The sequence below is a fragment of the Strongylocentrotus purpuratus genome, unplaced genomic scaffold (assembly GCF_000002235.5).
Source record: "Strongylocentrotus purpuratus isolate Spur 01 unplaced genomic scaffold, Spur_5.0 spur5_scaffold_2, whole genome shotgun sequence".
Lineage (NCBI taxonomy): Eukaryota > Metazoa > Echinodermata > Echinoidea > Camarodonta > Strongylocentrotidae > Strongylocentrotus > Strongylocentrotus purpuratus.
The window spans coordinates 25,344,586-25,363,008 of record NW_022145605.1 but is presented as its reverse complement, the minus strand read 5'-3'; the positions used below and the strand labels follow the sequence as shown (position 1 = coordinate 25,363,008).

General features: G+C 36.5%; 1 protein-coding gene across 1 annotated transcript; it reads right to left on the bottom strand.

The window, feature by feature from the left end:
• Positions 1-4,809: 4,809 nt before the first annotated feature.
• On the bottom strand, positions 4,810-15,940 carry LOC575654 (SWI/SNF-related matrix-associated actin-dependent regulator of chromatin subfamily B member 1-A). The gene is made up of 8 exons (XM_030992068.1): positions 15,816-15,940; positions 13,011-13,122; positions 10,540-10,804; positions 9,564-9,691; positions 8,531-8,700; positions 7,738-7,928; positions 6,256-6,387; positions 4,810-5,400 (listed from the first exon to the last, which is right to left on the bottom strand). The coding sequence occupies exons 1-8, from the start codon at positions 15,900-15,902 to the stop codon at positions 5,361-5,363; spliced, it is 1,125 nt and encodes a 374-aa protein (XP_030847928.1). The 5' UTR covers positions 15,903-15,940; the 3' UTR covers positions 4,810-5,360.
• Positions 15,941-18,423: the final 2,483 nt, after the last annotated feature.

The window sequence follows — 18,423 nt, the reverse complement described above, 5'->3', positions numbered from 1 at the left end:
AAAAAAGGGAAATACCAGAGGTTGTAAAAAGTTGTGAAAACACTCACTAAAATTAGGTGAATTATGAGATAAGCCCGAGAGGTATTTTTACAATACATGATCATGTCTTATTTTTTAATACAGAGATATAAATCATGGGAGTCCTTGTACATTTGTAGTGATGTCAGTACTAATAATGGTCAGATTGAATATATATTTCCTTTTTATATACAGATGTATCTTTGTTCAAAGTTTGTTTTGAAATGAATTATTACCGGGTATGCAAAGATTTTTTCTGATAATTGTTTTTAAGCCATGGACCACTGATGGTGGTGCTAGAGGCATTCTGTTTTGAAGATCATAAATTGTTTCCGGCCCCCCCCCCCCTCACTCAGTGTTATTTAGGGTACGCATATGCGTGTTCCCTCCTTTTGAAAACACCCCTTATGTCCGGTGTGTAAAGTCTTTTTTGTGTATGTACGAGCCAGACTTTGGTTCGTGAAAAGTACCCCTTTACCGGACATTTTGGTAACACGCATGGTATCCCTTCAATCACGGAGTGGAGGGGCCGCGAATTTGTTACCCTGCTCATTGAACACATCTTTGTCCACAACAGGTATTCAGTTGAAGGTTTCTAACACACCTATGGTTTATACTTTTATATGTGTATTAATTCATGATAGAAATTAGATGAATTACAATAATTCTGTCTAAAGGTTTGTTCAGAGTTCAGTTCAGTTCAGTTTATTGATTCTTCTCAAGCATAAAAACAATATAATATATACAAAAATGGCAAATATACATAGTAAGAGAAAAAACAGAAACTACAAAAAAGTTTATAAAAACTTGTATGAAGCAGTTCCCAGTAAAGGGAAAATATACATGGTATAAACAATAGCAATAACAAAATACAAGATATGGCACCAAAAAAAGCTGCTGCGTTTTTTTCAAATGTAAATAAAATGGCAACTGAACGCATCAAAGGACTTCCACGCATTCACTTAGCATTATGGCAGTGAGACCAATGATGCACGGGTACATGTAATATATTTCCTACACCCTTTCAATATACATGTACCTGTACGATGTGTGTATAATAATGTGAGCACTGTGAAATACATGTTGTATATTTATAGGTGAAGCCCACCCTGATATTATCTTCTTTTTAATGAAAGCAGAAAAATGAGAGAAACAAATATATGAAAGTTCAAGCAACATCAGATGAAAAAAATTAGTTATGAATTTTTGAAGTTGTCAGTGACTTATCTTCGAGCTCCTCTCCGATTCAAGTGCTCTGTAAAGGACATTTCATAAACTTTCGTTTTCCTTATGATGGAATAGATTCGTTTCTTACAAGGGTTATATAAAAACATATTTGCAATTATTACATTAAGGGTGAATGTATGATCGTATGGTTGAAAACTTTCTTATTTCAAACGTTTTTTTCTCAAACTTTTATATTGACCTGTTTCTCTCATTTATCTGCTTTTATGTTAACCAGCTTAAAGGTAAAGACCAGTTCTGGTCATGCGATTGCATTGATAAAGAAACGTTGTGGAATCGATCAGAAAAGTTTGATCATCTAGCATATAAGTATTGGTGTGTACTGCAAGGTTCTGGAATCATCAAAATGATAAGAAATTTGGCCCAAGTTACAAGCACTGTACACAGAAAGATGTATATGGGACTACATGACACATGCGCTTTATCTATCAGGTCCAAATATATAATAATTTACCAAATATATCGATTAGTAGGCGGTTTTTTCTGCAAAATTTGTATGATCACGTATTAGTAAAAAATCACATGATTGATAATAAGAGCTTCCATTTCATTTTTTGAGAGGGGGGCGTTACCAAAACTGGTCTTTACCTTTAATATCAGGGTGGACATCCGCTTTAAATAATTTATCCTTTGATGTGCCTTAACCAATTGTGAATATAGAAATAAATATTGATTACATGCTGCAATTAAAAGTGCATGATTTTCTTAAATGTGTAGTCCAACTTAATCAGTCATATCATAACAACATAAGAAGTTGGACTATTGTGTATACATCTACGACTAGATCAAAATTGCCTTATACCTCTACATGTATGTAATGCCTTGTATTGCTACCGACTGATAATTGTATTAGTATTTCTTGTATTCATGTTTATGTCAATGAAAAGCAATATATATGCATTCAAAGCCCTCTAACTAATTTTCTTTGGGTTAAAAAGACAAGCAATATTAGTTTCATGGGCCTTAAGTTGACTTTTCACAAAAATGACAGCCCGCGAGGCAGACAATTTCAATCTCATGGTACCATCATGTCATTTTTCAGACGGTTGACAAGACTAACCGCCATGATACTGATTTTGACCTAATTTGTGTCCTTCCTGTGCACCTGTATGGTAGCGCCCTCTTCCCAACTTTGAAAAATGTTCTACCTCCCCTGTCCTAGCTATGTTCATGTACTTTTATATTTTATTTCGTTCAAAATTTCACCAGCCTGCTTTTCTTATTTTTTCGCTTCTTTTTAAAGTATTTGTGCCTGATCATTATGATTACATTAAATGTGACTTTTTTATCTTTGATGACTTGGCAATAGTATTATTACTGGAATAATTCAGTTTTATATTGTGTATTGTAATTTTTTTTATATTGCAACAAGATAAAAAATACCTTGATAAAAGTCATGATTATTTGATGTAATAAAGTTTTTATCATCCTTTATCATGATATCTCTTTTGTACTTTTTCTCACGAGTTCCACATTTATATGTGTGAAGGAATGAAAGCATACTATTTCATCCGTTTGTATTCTAAAAGCATGTCCCTATACAGGATGTCCCTGTAAAAAAGGAAACCCAAGTTTATGGGTAAATTACTCAATAATTTCAAATTATTTCATAGTAAATGTAACTACTGTATGATTGGAAATCTAATTTCAGAGAGTCAGACTGTCATGCATGACTTCTGATCATGGTTTTGGCTTCATATGAAAGAAGAGAAAATGAGCTTTCCTGTGTGATGCACAAATTATCGAAAAAAATATTGGAAATCTTGAGTAATTTACCAACAAAATTTGCTTTCCTTTTTAAGGGTCACTGTGGACACCGATTCGGAGAGCTGAACATGTAGTGTCAAATGCCATAACTGGGGGCCATCAAGTATGCTAAATAATGATTAAAATAGAACTCTGCATAAGTCACACAAGTCACATCAAATTAATATTTTGATCAAACTATGCAAAACATGAGTTATCTACACTTCCCAAGTCAAATTCTGCACAAGTCAAACTACTTTAGGTGGTTCCAACACTCTGTTCAACTTGTGCAGAGTTAACTGTATTCCCGCTTTAGTTCAGGGATGGCCATGCAACCTTTTTGATTATTATATATAGACATTGAATCCTGTCGTTATGCTCTTGGGTGGCTACTAGTTATGGTTTACGCAGTGCTACAGGGGTCTCGGAGACCATATCAACCAAATCAGTCTATATCATCATCATCATCATTTATTAAAGTCAGCATTTTCCTGTACAAGGGGTTACAGACTTTCAGTCCATGACATTCCTTCCCTCCACTTCATCTTGTCTTGAGCCTCTCCCTCATTCAGACCAAACTTACAGCTTCCTTCATTCACCTTGAAATCTTTGGTCTTCCTTTCCCTCTTATGCCAGCCACTTCCAGATCCCATGCTCTTCCATCATCTTCCCTTCTCAACACATGACCCATCTATCTCAATCACTTCTCTTTTCCACTTCCACCATAGTTTCTTCCAGACCCAACCTTCCCATGAGCTCACTTTGTGTTCTTTCTGTCGGAAGGCTTTGTGATTTGACTGTGGTGAAAGATTGGATAGGCCAATTTCATAACGTAATGAGATTTTAAGCATATATCATTGTAAAATGCATTGTTATAAATTATTTTCTTCACCGGTTACAAATAATTGTATTTCAATAGTCGGAACAAAAGTCGCATACATCATGTGTTATCATGTAGTGTGAGAAAGGGACATAAAGACGGACAACCCGAAAACATAATGCCTCCTGCTACTTCGTAACAGAGGAATAGATATCAGAATTACATATACCGGTACCTCCAGTGACCTTCTTTGGACACTGACTATGAACTAGAACGTTGGAGGTATGAAATCAATAATGCAAAGTTATTTTGGCTGATCAAAAGGTATTCTAAGGCTTTAAAAAGGACCTTCCGATTCCACAGTGCAAGATATAAAAGTACAAGGCAATTCTACACAAAAACACAAAGAAACTGGTCATCAGTTTAGATTTCTTTTTAATACAAAAAGGTATATATTTACATAATGGGTTCAAGACAGAACATTACTACAACAAATACAAGTTTCTAACTACACCTAGCATTTTATTCAGTAAAGATCTCCAAATGAGTTCAATCATCATCTGAAATATCCATCTTGAGTCTGTGCAAAGTCTTGTGCAAGCTTTTGGTTTTGTATATAAGATTCCAAAGAAGTGGAACATACAACTCTATGAAATCAAGGTAAACCTGGAAATATAGGAAGCTCCAGTTTAAACGGGTGATTTTCTGCAAATTTGTATTAACAAAATAGCTTGTACTGTGCTTCATACCATATTGCTGATAGAGATTATGCTTAAAGGAAAATGCCCCCCCCCCCAAAAAAAAAGGTTTTATTCATTCATTGATGTACAGGGATATATCTCTTCAAATTTGCCTTTTCCTTGTTCAACATCCTTCCATGAGGATGTATTGTAAAGGGTAGACTGCTAAGATAAAGTAATGTTGTTTATTTCAGTGAAATGGTTTTGGCCCGCCACCCCCCCCCCCCCCCCCTTGGTTAAGAAAGTGGCTTAATATCCAGTGTATCCCCATGCACATATAAACCCGACTCTACCCACACTCACGTTGATCCTGTGAGTGAAAATGTCTCAAAGCTAGGATTTTGAAATGTCAAATCTTGCTCTTTAGACCCCATTCCTACCGAGAATGCACTCATTGGACTTCTGAACAATAAACATTGTGCCATTGATAACAGACAAGCTTTTTTCTTATTAATGCTTGAGACCTTTCAACTGCCTTTGAACATTGGTGGACCACAAGATTCATCCACATAGGCTGGGCGATTACTTCGGTCTGCGCGATCATAACGCTGGTTTTTATCAAGCCCTAGTATTATAGACATTTTAAAACACAAGCAAACTTGATAAGTACCCTGAAGGCAATAAATAAAGATTACATGGCACAAATTGAGGAGAGTTGAACAATAATTTGCAGGAAATAAAAGCCAAACTAGTTTGTTGATCTACCATGTTATATTAATCTTCGTGGTATGTTGAATGTCTTTAAAAACAAATGTTGGATCTGGATTGTATTGTGCTGCCGTCAGTCTTTCCTACCAAGCTGGAGCAGTGTTTGCAAGACGACGAATTCTCCTGAAATAACAAATTACAGAGAGGAAAGAGAAATAAGAGCTGGACAAATATAAAATTATAAACTATTATTAAACATATATATATATAGGCGTAAAGAAAATGGTCTAGGAACATGAGACGTAGCTGTACTTTACAAGTTTAATACCAGCTTTCGGCGTGTGAGGCCTTCTTCAGGTTCACGTTCCTAGACCATTTTCTTCACGCCTACATATTCTGGAACACCCGTTGTCATGTCAGAGTTGAGAATTCTCGCACTTATATATATTATGGATTTCATGTGCACTGTATCCTCCAATTTAAATCAGATCCCGCTCATAAAACAGTTTTTTTTTTTTTTTTTAATTACAATTTTCTTTCTATCATTTTCAATGATTTCCTTTTGTATCAATGTTTTAAGGGTTTATACGGAACTTCTTGCAATAAATAAGATCACAAAGTACTTTGATTTACTATCAATAGATATTTCATGTATGTATTTGCATCAATCGTAATATTGAATGAAAAATATAGATTCAAAAGAAATTCAATAATATTTTCTTGTTCTCCACATCTTGAAGTCAGAACCAAATTTTGAGGCAAGTTGAGGTGAATCCCTCAAGAAAGACATGAAATTCCAATTTCTATAATAGACAATTTCATAAATTCAATTCAAGATTCAATTCAAGATAATTTATTGTCTGATTTTAAAAAATGCAGAAATTTGTCCTCTACTGGCGAGTGACATACATATACAAGCAACATAAACAATATATACGTTCCAGGATACAAAGAAAATACAACAATAATAGCAATAACAAAGCTGACAAATAAATTTCCAAAGTGGCATTAAAAATTGAATTGAATGTATGTACTGACCTTGTGTTTCTATCTTGATCTCTTATCTTCTTCTCCATCTCTGCATCAGTCAGAGTCTCTAAGAACGGACACCAGCTGTCAGCCTCGCCTTGATTGCGTACAGATATCTCTACGGTTGGCAACGGTGATTCACTGACATAAACAAACAAAAAACATGCATATGCTACGTTCAGTTTAAGAAATTAGAGTCATTTATCAATATCAATATCTCAAAGTATCAAGAATTATCTTCAACTTTGATTGCTTACTGAAACCGGGTGGTCCCTGCATTAAGCCTATGGGAATTAGGTAAATCAGTAGTCAGCGATCAATAATATATCTAATTTTCAAAAAGAGAAATACTTATATCAACACTTTCACTTTTGTGATTAACTTACAATACAATTTAACTTGAAAGCAAAGTAACTTTGTCTTTGATCTTTTAGAAATAATCCTTGATTTAGCTCATGCTGCAATGATAATTATAAACCTTTAGGTCAGTCAGGAACTCCATGACTTTTACAAGCCGATTGCCTGTCTGATTATCAAGATATTAATGATTGGAATTACAAATTTCAGCGAACGGTTTTCAAAACACTACAGTCTATTGGGGAAAACGAATACGGTAAAACCGGTAACTCAAGGATTTTTACTTTTTTGAGGCACTTCTTGATCATTTTGAAGCGCAATTTTTTTTAGGGCTTCAATATTACACCATATCACAGACACTGGTAACATGTAGGACCGTGCATCTCAAATTTTACATTGTTAAACGATCCCTTTAAGGCTGCCTAAAAGCATGCATGCCAGAACCTTTTGGTAGTTACCAGAAAATATTGTACTAAAGAGCTTACTTTGATCTATTTTATAATATTGATTGTAGCACATTGTTATTTATACATTTATGTACCAGAAACAACTGTTTCTCTCACTTTATTTCTACTATTTTTATCCGTTTCTGCTTGTATTTTTATGTTATTCAAAATCCAACCTTGTATTTTGGTTGCAATAAAGAAATAATTGTAACATATTATAAATAATAATAATAATAATAATATTCCGCATTTATATTGCGCTTTATACATCAACGATGTGTCTAAGCGCTTTACAGATACCCCTATCATCGGATTCAGGTTTACCCGCACACAATGTATGCTCATTTTCCACTCCATGGGGAGCATTCCAGCCAGTCGCCATTTTACAAGCACACACTTGCTCATCTAAACACATTAACTTTCGCATCCTAACAGGTACCCATTTAACACCTGGGTGGAGAGTGGCAAATGTAGATTAACGTCTTGCCAAAGGACATTAGTGCCGCGGCAGGACTCGAACCCCGTACCTTGTGATCTGCAGTCGGGTGATTTATCCACTAGACCACAACACCTCTATGAGTAGGCCTATTTGAATGGACAGTTTAGGGTTACATGAAAGCATAGGCATATCTGAAAGCCTTTTTTCAGGAGTTACCTGAAAGTCTGATTTCATACAATTGTTATTTACCTAAAAGCGTAAGTCCGTTGATGCCAGCTAAGCTGTCCTCTGATGCTGTATGCAATGGAAGTGACAAACTCCCCACCTAGACCTAGATCAGCACACAGGTTGAGGGCAAACTCCTCCGGATTGTTGTCTTTCTCAGCCATGTCCCATTCAAACTGGTCCACCAACGAGATATTGCCAACATGAATATTCAGCTAAATAAAATAAAAATATATATTTTGTTAAATTGTTGCTATTATTAATATGTTGACTTTCCAAGGAATCTACATGTTATGTTAATTGCTTTAGTAATGTTAGTGGTATCTCATTTTCTTGGTAATTTAAGTAAGGCTAAGGCTAATTGCCCTTTTTTATTAACCCCACATTCCCATAAAATTTTGTTTGCTTCTTCCCTTTGTATTTTTCTTGTAGGTAATCGACCTTTCATCTGTATATCATGTTTGTATGTTTAATGTTTTTTATGGAGAATGAAATAAAATAAAATGAATATTAATTTCATTTATTGATTTTTCTTGAACTAATCTTGATTTGTGTACAGCGCTTTGAAAATTTTATGTCACATTTTTTGCATTATTATCATATATAAATATATCAATGGTTTCAAAAGTAAGAGCATAAATTTTCTTTCCATACTCAAAATTCTTCACATGCAGGAATGTGAAGCTTATTACACCCAAGTCATTGTAAACAAATGCTGCTTCAGTTGGCTGCTTCAAATCTGAATGAGCCTTCGATATTACAGCAACATCCAATCATCAGCAATGGTGTGAGAGAGTTTCATGATAGATGACCCTACCTTGAGGATAACTCGCTGATCACTATGTGCATCCAGTATACTTGTATCCGTGGGATAAGCTTCTATCTGAGTTTTGATTGCCTGGGAGATGGGTTGTATGAAGGTCGTAGCCGGCAGGTCAAGGTCATCACATAGGATTTCTGCAAACATCTCTGGAGTGATGAGTTGTTCTACAAGAAAAATTACAAAACTAAAGATTAAGCTGAATCTTCAGTGAAGTAATCTGTGTAAATCTTTAGTGAATTGAATTCAGCTTTTAGTCATAAGTTGAACGTAATGAACGCCTCAAATATATATATCCTCAAAGATTCTTTTTATTTTTGCTTTTGTTTTCTGTTTTGTATTGCTTACTTTGTGTTTTGTTGTTGTCATTGTTGTTTTGTTTTTGTTGGACTAAGTTTAGTGAAACTGCACTTTAGGACGTTGTTTCTTCTGACATCCATTTCAAGATGGAAATTTCTGTCCTTTTTACTTTTTTCCTGTTTCTTTCTTTCTTTCTCAGACTTTGCAGGGTACAGCCAAAAGTCTTCCTTCTGACTAGGGGCTACTGTTAAACTGTCCACACACAAAAAAATCTGAATGATTTAACGTACTTCAGGGGGTCAGACCTTTTGGGCTGGATGGGGCTACATTTTCAGGTCAGGCTGCAAGACTGTTAATAGTGTCTGGATTCTGATTGTTTTCTTAAAAGGGGTGTAGCATGGCAAATACTGGATAACGCCATCTACAACTTATTTTCGACAACTGCACGTAAACTAATGGACTTGATTAACCACCAGCGCGCTAGCATTTGCGAAACAGATCAAAGTTCTCCTCACGCTTTGGTTTGACGTATGTTGCGCGCTTGTGAATACTGCGGTCGCGTCGTCCATAGTCGTATTATACCCGATTGGCCCCCGAGTCAGGCCACGGGAAAGACACAGTCTGGTCATGCTACACCCACTTTCACAAGTCAATTCACTCAGTCTATGACAGTAAATCAGTGGTGATTGCTTTGTAGAATATGTGTATTGCAAGTTTCTTTGATACTGACCATTTTTATTCCATGTGAATGTGTCTCTCAGCTTCTGTCCATCTATCTCCATGTCTAGCCTTATAGGAACCAGGACATCAGGTTGGGTTGCGTTGTCATGGATGATAGCAGGGTCGTGATCATCGTAACTAAGAAAGAAAAAAAATGACATGGTTAACAAAACAAAACAACAAAAGGAAATGAAATACATCAGATTCATTAAGGCCAAGTAAAAAATCATTCCTAGTTTCTTGTTCCCACCTGATTCCTTTTTGTGTCTGCCTCCTTTTTTTTTGTTGGGGGGGGGGGGGGAGGGGGGGGAGGGGAGGAATACATGTTATAGCATGTGTATGAGCGGCGACCATCTTGGAAAAATATCTAATATCAAATAACATTGAACGCCATCATCCTCAAGTTTTGTAAAATCTGGCCAAGAAACTAGAAATCAATTTTACTTGGCCTTATAGTTATAGTCTCTTTGAACAACTTGATGTGGCAATTTGATTTGCCAAGTGCAGGACACCCTCAATGATGCCACTCACAATAACCTGTTGCATAATGCAACATTGTCAGATAACTCAGATTACAATACATTAATACACGCCAAGGCAGACAGACATGACCAGTAGCCTTTGTATGGCATTCCTTTGACATCTTTACACCAAAATCTATTGAAATTTGAAAACACAAAATATCCTGCAAATAAATCTATTTGTGACACAACGTGAAACATTATGAGGGACAAGTTTCAACAAGATTCATTCTAAATAAAATAATAAAAATATATACAAATACTTTTTCTTTCCACTTTCAGATTTGAAGACCATATTTAATGTCAAAGTGAGATTATGGTTCCATAAAGTCAACCACACAAAATCTCCTTATGTGCATGTCCAGCAAATTAAACCAAATATCCTTCATTTTCAGGAATGAATAAAACCAGGCTGCATATATATCTGAATATATCTGGATATCCATCTGTAAGAAGAGATCTTACCACATAGGGAATGTCCTCTGCTTCTTTGGTCCTATCTTGGTCCTTGATATGGCTGTAGAGCATGGTACTGCATCTAGATGGTGAGAGCTATTAGGGATGGCAGGTACCCAGTCACGACTGCGCTTTGGTTTAGGGTCCCTTGCCACTGCACTGTCTGTAGTGATGGACACAGACCTGTACTTCTCCTCGTTGCCCTCTAGGATCTCTTCCACTTCTCTCGCTCGCAGCAGAGTCACGTTTGTAGCCAGCCCGTGTTGGCCAAATCCTACATGAAGACAATATTTGTTCAGTGTACCATAGCAAAATAACTTAAATCTCTTTTAAAGCCCGTCTGCACTAGTTTGGCCAGGAGGGATTAAACCACCCAGCGTGGACACTGACAGGTGGTTATTTAATCAAATCAGCTCTCGATTAACATAAGAAAATGGGGATCATGGGGGACTAGCGGTCACCGATTAGGCATTTTTTGCTATATAGAGGGCGCAAGTAGCTACAAGTATAGTGCAGTGGGGCTTTAAATTAAATATTCAAGGATTTAAAATCTGATTGATGTTGAATTTCATGTACTACTATTGTCGATTGATACACAAAGTTATGCAATTAAGCACTAAATACATAAATTTCACACACAAAAACATTATTTGTTCTTACGTGTTTCAAGATGAAATATTGGTTTAATACGATATTGGTTAAAATCATAAATTGCCACAGTATTGTCAGAGGTACATGTAGGTCAGATGAGAAGTTGAAAGGTTTGTTTAGATTTGGAGACAAAAGCAAGCTTGAGCATTATGGCATTCGTGGGATAGCTTTGAAATGGTTTAAAAATTACTTACGTAATCGATTACAGTATGTAGTGGTTAATGGAGTTAAATCACAATCTAGGAAGGTAAAATATGGCATACCCCAAGGCTCAGTCCTGGGCCCCTTATTGTTCTTGATTTATATTAATGATATTATAAACTCATCTCAGTTGTTTACTTATTCACTTTTTGCTGATGATACTTGCTTGCTCTCTCACCACAAAGACATGCATAATCTGATTTTGTCTGCAAATAATGAAGTTCACAATATATTTAAGTGGTTTTGTTGCAACAAACTTTTGTTAAATGCTAGTAAGACTCAATATGTTGTTTTTAGATCAAGGGGCAAAAGAATCCCAGATAATATTGACCCCCTGACAATAGGTGGTCATCTGATCAACCGGAGTCAAAATGTAAGGTTTCTTGGAGTTACAGTTGATGATCATTTAACTTGGAAAGATCACCTCAGCAATGTTTGTACCAAGGTCTCGAGGAGTGTTGGTGTGAATTTTAAGTTACGCTTTTTTTTACCAGAGCAAACTTTAGTAACTCTTTATAATGCTATCATTATGCCTCACTTAACTTATTGTAATGTTGCATGGGGAAATACGTATAGGAGCCATATAAACAAGTTAATAGTCCAGAAGAAAGCTATCAGGCTCATTACAAATTCAAATTACAGAAGTCCAAGTAATCCTTTATTTGTGCAACTTCAGATGTTGCCTCTTGATGAATTAGTCTCCATGAATTGTTTGATATTCATGTACAAATCTCAATCTGCTCAAAATAATTCATTTTTAAAAGATGCGTTTATTGTTAATTCGACTGTCCATTCGTACAACACACGTCAGAGAAATCTTATCCATCAGCCGTTTGCGAGAACACAAACTGCTTCGAACTCTTTTGTAATTAATTGTATCAAAGAATGGAATAAGTTGCCACAAAACACCAGATCCAGTCCAACACTACCTATGTTTAAACATACATGTCGAGAATATCTTTTTGAGAGATTACAAAATATGTTAAAGTAAATCCTGGAAAGCCATGTGTGTATGTGTGTATGTGGGTGTGTCTGTGTGTGTGTGCGTGGGTGTGTATGTGTATGTGTGTTATCTTTTTTTCTGTTCCCATATTTACTCATTAGTTATCATTGTAAATATGTTTTTGTCATCGGTTATTCTAAATACTGTTATTTTGTTTTTGTTTATGTACCTTTTAAGGGGCCCCTTATCACAAGCTCTGCTTCTCCGGGGTCCCAAACCTATCATGTTTTTTATTTCTTTTGTGTCAATTGATTGTAAAATGTTGTGTTTGATTGGTTTGAATAAACTTGAACTTGAACTTGAAGATCATTGCCTTTTCGGAGAAAAAAAATACACAGCCTCTTTATACGACAATCATTAATTGACTTCAGATGGCCTCCACATGTATGTTGTTAAATACATTTTCCATGATCATCATAACTCAATAGTAGAGCTGGGAATTAGAGAGAATAGCCTGGACCCTAACCAGACCAGAAAAGTTGTAATATTTCTTTCCATAAGTCCGACCGTGAACTACATGTATCTACTTGGTACTGGATTCACATTGATTTCCGGATAAACGAAAACTGTTTTACAGGACTATTACTACTGCACACAAAAGACGTTTATGTAATGTTTTACTCACGTTCGCCCTGTTCGACGATCATTTTTCTCTCCTCCATGCTTGCCATTTTCCTCCATAGTGACGGGTATTTCTTGTACAATGATCCTCTGAAAAGTCTCAAGTAATTACCCACCTGAAAGAGAGAAAGACAGAACAAGAGAGAGAATGGACAGAGGGAGAGAGAGAGAGAGAGAGAGAGAGAGATGGGGGGAGAGAGAGAGAAAACAAACCTTTAGTCACAAGATGAATTCATAGCTTTATAAAATAATTATATCTTATCATTAATAATGATAATAATAATAATACTAATAATGATATTAATAATAACAACAATAAAGTGATAATATGCATAATAATAAACAAGAATCAGACATTTTTATTTAATCAAGGTCATTCGGAAGATGGCACCATGGAAGGCTCATGGTTAAGACATTGGCCCAGATTTTTGGGCAGGACTAGATCTGAAAAGCTAAAGCCCTACAGGTGAAGTAGAGGTCAAACTGTTCATTACTTTCAAATTTGGATCGGAAGAAGTTGCAAGCTAACACTAACAATTTAGGACCAGATTAGATCTAGGCTTGTTAAAACTAAAGCACCTACACTGTACTACTGTGCAGGAAATGGCAATTTCACTTTTCCCCTTTTCAAGCTCTTTTACTTTTAACAGATAACAGAAAATAGACACCATATTACATACATGCTGGAATTAACAATAGATGAAATGTTGGACCATAACAAAGTTTTGTTAGGGCCTATTAAAATTATATTGATACTGTAAGAGCACTAAGAGGTTATACCTACTTTCAATCGGTTATCTAAGTTAAATGTAGCCATGATGAATCAAGACCTAGCCCACACATATGCTTGGGATCTACATGTAACTTGGCCAATATGCTTTCTTAGGTTCTGAAGTGTTCAACTTAAGGCAAGCAGATTCATGAGATTGGAACTGCAATAATGTGAATTCTCATTCTATCTTTCAGACATTATCTGAATTGACGGGAGGGGGGGGGGGGAAGGGGATGCAGATTATGATGATAATAATACTTACTGATAATAATGCTAGATGCTTCTACAACTACATGTAAGTTATTATGCTAATTTTATTTTTCATCAAGAGTCAACTCTATACCTTTCTATAGTATATTTTTACCAGTAGTGGTTAATTCATCAAAATATTTGTGTTATTGTTTTTGTTGTCTCTTTTTCCTAAAAACAAAGACTTATAATATACACTTTCTCACGGGATTCACATCAAACTGCTGCACAATATACAACTGCATAACATAACGATGGTGGGGTGCAGGCGCGCGTGTGTGTTAAGTTAGCGACCGTCATGATGAATTGCTAACACACATGCGCGCCCGCGGTACGGTATGCAATTGTATTGCGCCGTAGTTTGCCGTGAATCCCGTGAGAAAATGTATATTATAAATCTTTTTTTAGGAAGAATACTCCAGTCCAACAAAGATAAGAAAATTGACATGAAACAGGTAAGAAACATAACAACTTTTAAATCATGACCATTATTTGAACAATTGATGAAGATTTAGTCAATTTTTCGGTATGTTTTAGTAGGGTATCTCCACGCCGGAGTTACAATCAAAGTCTAGATACACTTCTGAACTAGCGCCAATTTTTCTACTCCTATTAAAAGTAAGTTATTTTTGGAGTGGACTTGCCCTTTAAAAGTTATGATAGGCCTAGCGTAGTGGCTTCGGTGTGCGGCCGGTCCCTCAATATAGAGTCCATATACTTACTTATTAAATAGAAGTCACAAATAACGTAACTGACCCACAGCGTGATCAGCATTGACCACGTTTCGTAATGCTTTGAGTTCCCCGGTGTGCGGCCATGCACGCATTACTTCATAAAGCTTTATGCGCAACATCACAATCAAAGCATGTACCAAATTACTACGGGTAACCCAAATTCTCATGTTTATCTGTTGCTCGGTAATCTATATGGTATAGATCTACGAATCGTATATCTGCGGTGGCACAATCAAAATGTCTGCGATAGGAGACAGACCACAGCCATCATACTCCCACAACATCAAATTTCACCTCCAATTGGATAAATAAAGAGCTATTGATCTAGTCATGCCTCGATCTCTTAACTTAAAAGTTAGCACCTGCTGGAATTTTCATCGGCAACTGGTGCCATACATTTCGGACATTGTTGATGGATAATCCTTACCGATAGGAACATCTGCTACGGACGTTTTTGGCAAAGCAGAACTTACCGGAGAATCCATGGTAGGTTTCAAGAGCATATTATCGAGTTGCATATATTTTATTTTGTAGATCTATACCCCTGGCTGCCCACCGGGCTATGCCGCACACCGGAGACTCTACTCTAGCAGTCTAGGCCTAACCAGTTAATTAACCAAACAAATTTGCATCGAACAGCACCGATGCCAACCCGAACCATCATAAATAACGGCCCTTTTCAATATTTTTCAACACAACTCACAAGTCTTCAAAGATTTATGAAATATTGTATTTAAACATGGTAAACTTCTTCATAATCAGGATTATGCTGTTTCGAATCAAGTGTCCGGATAAACAATCTGTCCGACGCGGCACACAGCTGTGGTCCGGGCATACTGTGTACTAACTCCACGGAGCCCGATGCCGAAAGCGTCGGCGTCGCGGCTAGCTCCCTAGTACTAGAGTCTACATGTGTACCGGTATAGATCTCGACAGCGCCAACGAACATGAACAAAGGGTCAGGAAAGGGCCGAGCAAATCTGGGCCTCTGTCACTCGTCTGCATCTGCATTACAATGAAAATAACTTCACTGTAGACTTTAGCATATACTCACTTCAGAACCTATCATATAACGCTCTCCTCCTTCTTCAAAGTGGAAAACATCGGGCTTCTTGCCGTACGTTTTGAGAGGTGTCCCCATTTTGTCCGAGCTTCTTGAACAAATATTTCGTGTTCGTGTTTTTTTCAAAAACGTACAAAGTATAGTAGGGTGTCGTCGAAACATCTAAATCAAAAAAGGAAAAAGGTATTCTCAGTCTAGAGAAGGCACAGCGCTGAAAATGAGCAAGATTATATTTCTAAAAAGGGGCACAATTAGTTTCTATGAAATGTGTGTAATTGTACCGCTTATCTGCCCCCCCCCCTTTCCCATTCCCAGCTCCACTGCTTGTTATTGAGCTCTGATTCTTTATAACGAGATTGGGCTCTTTAGACGACGGCAAAAGGGCACACTTCGTAAGCGACAGTTTTGAAAATGAGAAATACACGTTAGTATAAAGGCCAAAAAGGGGCCCTTATAAAAGGGCATTAATTACAAAGGAAAAGGGACACTTTTCAAAGTAAAAAGAGGAACTTATCATATTTGAAAGGGGCCGGGGGGGCTTATCGGAGGTGAAAAGGAGCACTCATTAAAAAAAAAAGGGACGGGCAATTATTACTCGTCACAGTAAAAGGGGCACCTATAGGATTTTAATAGGGACACTTATTAGTGAAAATGGACTTGTATTAGAAGGGAAAAGAGGCATGTGTCGATTAATTAAAAGAGGCTCTCTTAAATTCACAGGGAAGAGAGGCACTTCTCGCACCTGAAAAGGGGCAATTTTGAGAATCAAGAAAAGTGCACTTATCTTGAAAAAGTGGCACTTTTGAGGTACTTGAAAAAAGGTGTGTTTGGGAGGGGGGGGGGGCGCAATGTGCCATACCTTGCTCAGCTGAGATCGCCATCTCTTCTCTTCCTTTTATTTTCTCTTACTCTCTCTCCCTCTCTCTCCCATACCCCTCCATCTCTCTCTCTCTCTCTCTCATACCCCTCTCTCTCTCTCTCTCTCTCTCTCTCTCTCATACCCCTCCATCTCTAGATCTCTCTCTCTCTCTCTCTCTCTCTCTCTCTCTCTCTCATACCCCTCCATCTCTCTCTCTCTCTCTCTCTCTCTCTCTCTCTCTCTCTCTCATACCCCTCCATCTCTCTCGATTGTCTCTCCCTTGTCCATCTCCGTCTCCCACTTCTGTGCTCTTATTCCTCCTTTTTTTTAACCACTAAATTGCAGTCATCTACTTTCATCAGAGGTAGTAATCAGAGGGGGTCTTTGTAAATTGCAGAGTCATTAATTACTATAATTTGATGCAAAAATGAAGTTGGACAGAATACAAGGTGAAAGTTGCTGTGCTGGGCAAGCACACAAATCCTGTTCCACAGACTGTGTATCACCGAAAGTGGTTTGCTAATCAAAGATGGCATTGTTGGCGCTTAGAGAAAATGGAATCATTTATTATCACCGACTTAGTATTTATTTTTCAACACTTTCCAACATTTTGATTTCATATAACTTTTTATGGCAGTTAAAATAGTTCATGTTGCAACCACCTACTTACACACCCTCCCATCCCTCAGTGGCTCTGCTCTCTCCTAAAAAGACGCTCTGATAAAAACACAAAAAAGGAACAAAACAAACAAAAGAGAACATCTCAGCTGGCATATTTTAGCATGGCAAGGAATTTATTAGAGTCCAATAAATGTATACAAAGTGAAGCTGAAAAATAATTACACATACAAAATCTTTGATTCTCTCTCCTTATCTTTTTTTTTTGTAATACTATCTAATTAACTGTTCATTAAAAGCTTTTAAATAAAATGAACAAACAATGGCTAAATTCATTATAAAATGTTGTTGTGGGTGCAGTACCTAACACCATGATAGATATCACATGTAGTACACATATAAAAGTACACACTTAATAATCCTGTGCAGTATGGAGAAATTACATTGGCCAGTGTTTTTCTCTTTTATTTACTTTTCTGTAAACTTTAATATCTTGGTTTTAATCAAACGAACATATATGTTTGAATGAAATTTAAAAAATAACGATAGAGGCGATCAATTCAAGAAGCTGATACAATAATAGGCATGTTAATCTTGATTCTTTACATGGCATGAATCAAACAAAGCATAAGCAATGCTAACATTAATTCAGATTTATATATACATAGGGGGAAAGGGAGGATTACCCATTCCATCCTACCTATGATTGTGTCGTAAAAAAAACTAAAACAAAACAAGAAAAAGAAGAAAAAAAGCCGCAGAATGTGTGGAGAGTTTTGTCTCAGGGGCTAAGGGCTGGCCTGGCTAAATATGATGCATTAAATACTGCATATCTTTTGAACACATTATTCCTCAAAATGTTCTCTTTGTGTGTGCCTGCTTTCACTTGTTAGACTAAAATGGACTATATATATATATAGAGAGAGAGAGAGAGAGAGAGACAATCTCCAGGGTTTTTTTTTCAATTGTTCCAATTATTATTTGTATATATATTATATATCGTTTTTGACCACACAACCAGGGTTAAAATACGACCAAAGGATTTATTTAAAATAAATCGAACAGCAGTATGACTTACAAATTTGGCATGTTACTGATTGAAATATAAAATGAGCTGAAGTA

Coding starts and splice junctions, on each gene's coding strand:
- LOC575654 (XM_030992068.1), bottom strand. CDS start 15,902: ATGGGGACACCTCTCAAAACGTACGGCAAGAAGCCCGATGTTTTCCAC. Junction 13,123..15,815: donor GTTATATGATAGGTTCTGAA/GTGAGTATATGC, acceptor TCTCTCTTTCAG/GTGGGTAATTACTTGAGACT. Junction 5,401..6,255: donor GATCAAGATAGAAACACAAG/GTCAGTACATAC, acceptor TTGTTATTTCAG/GAGAATTCGTCGTCTTGCAA.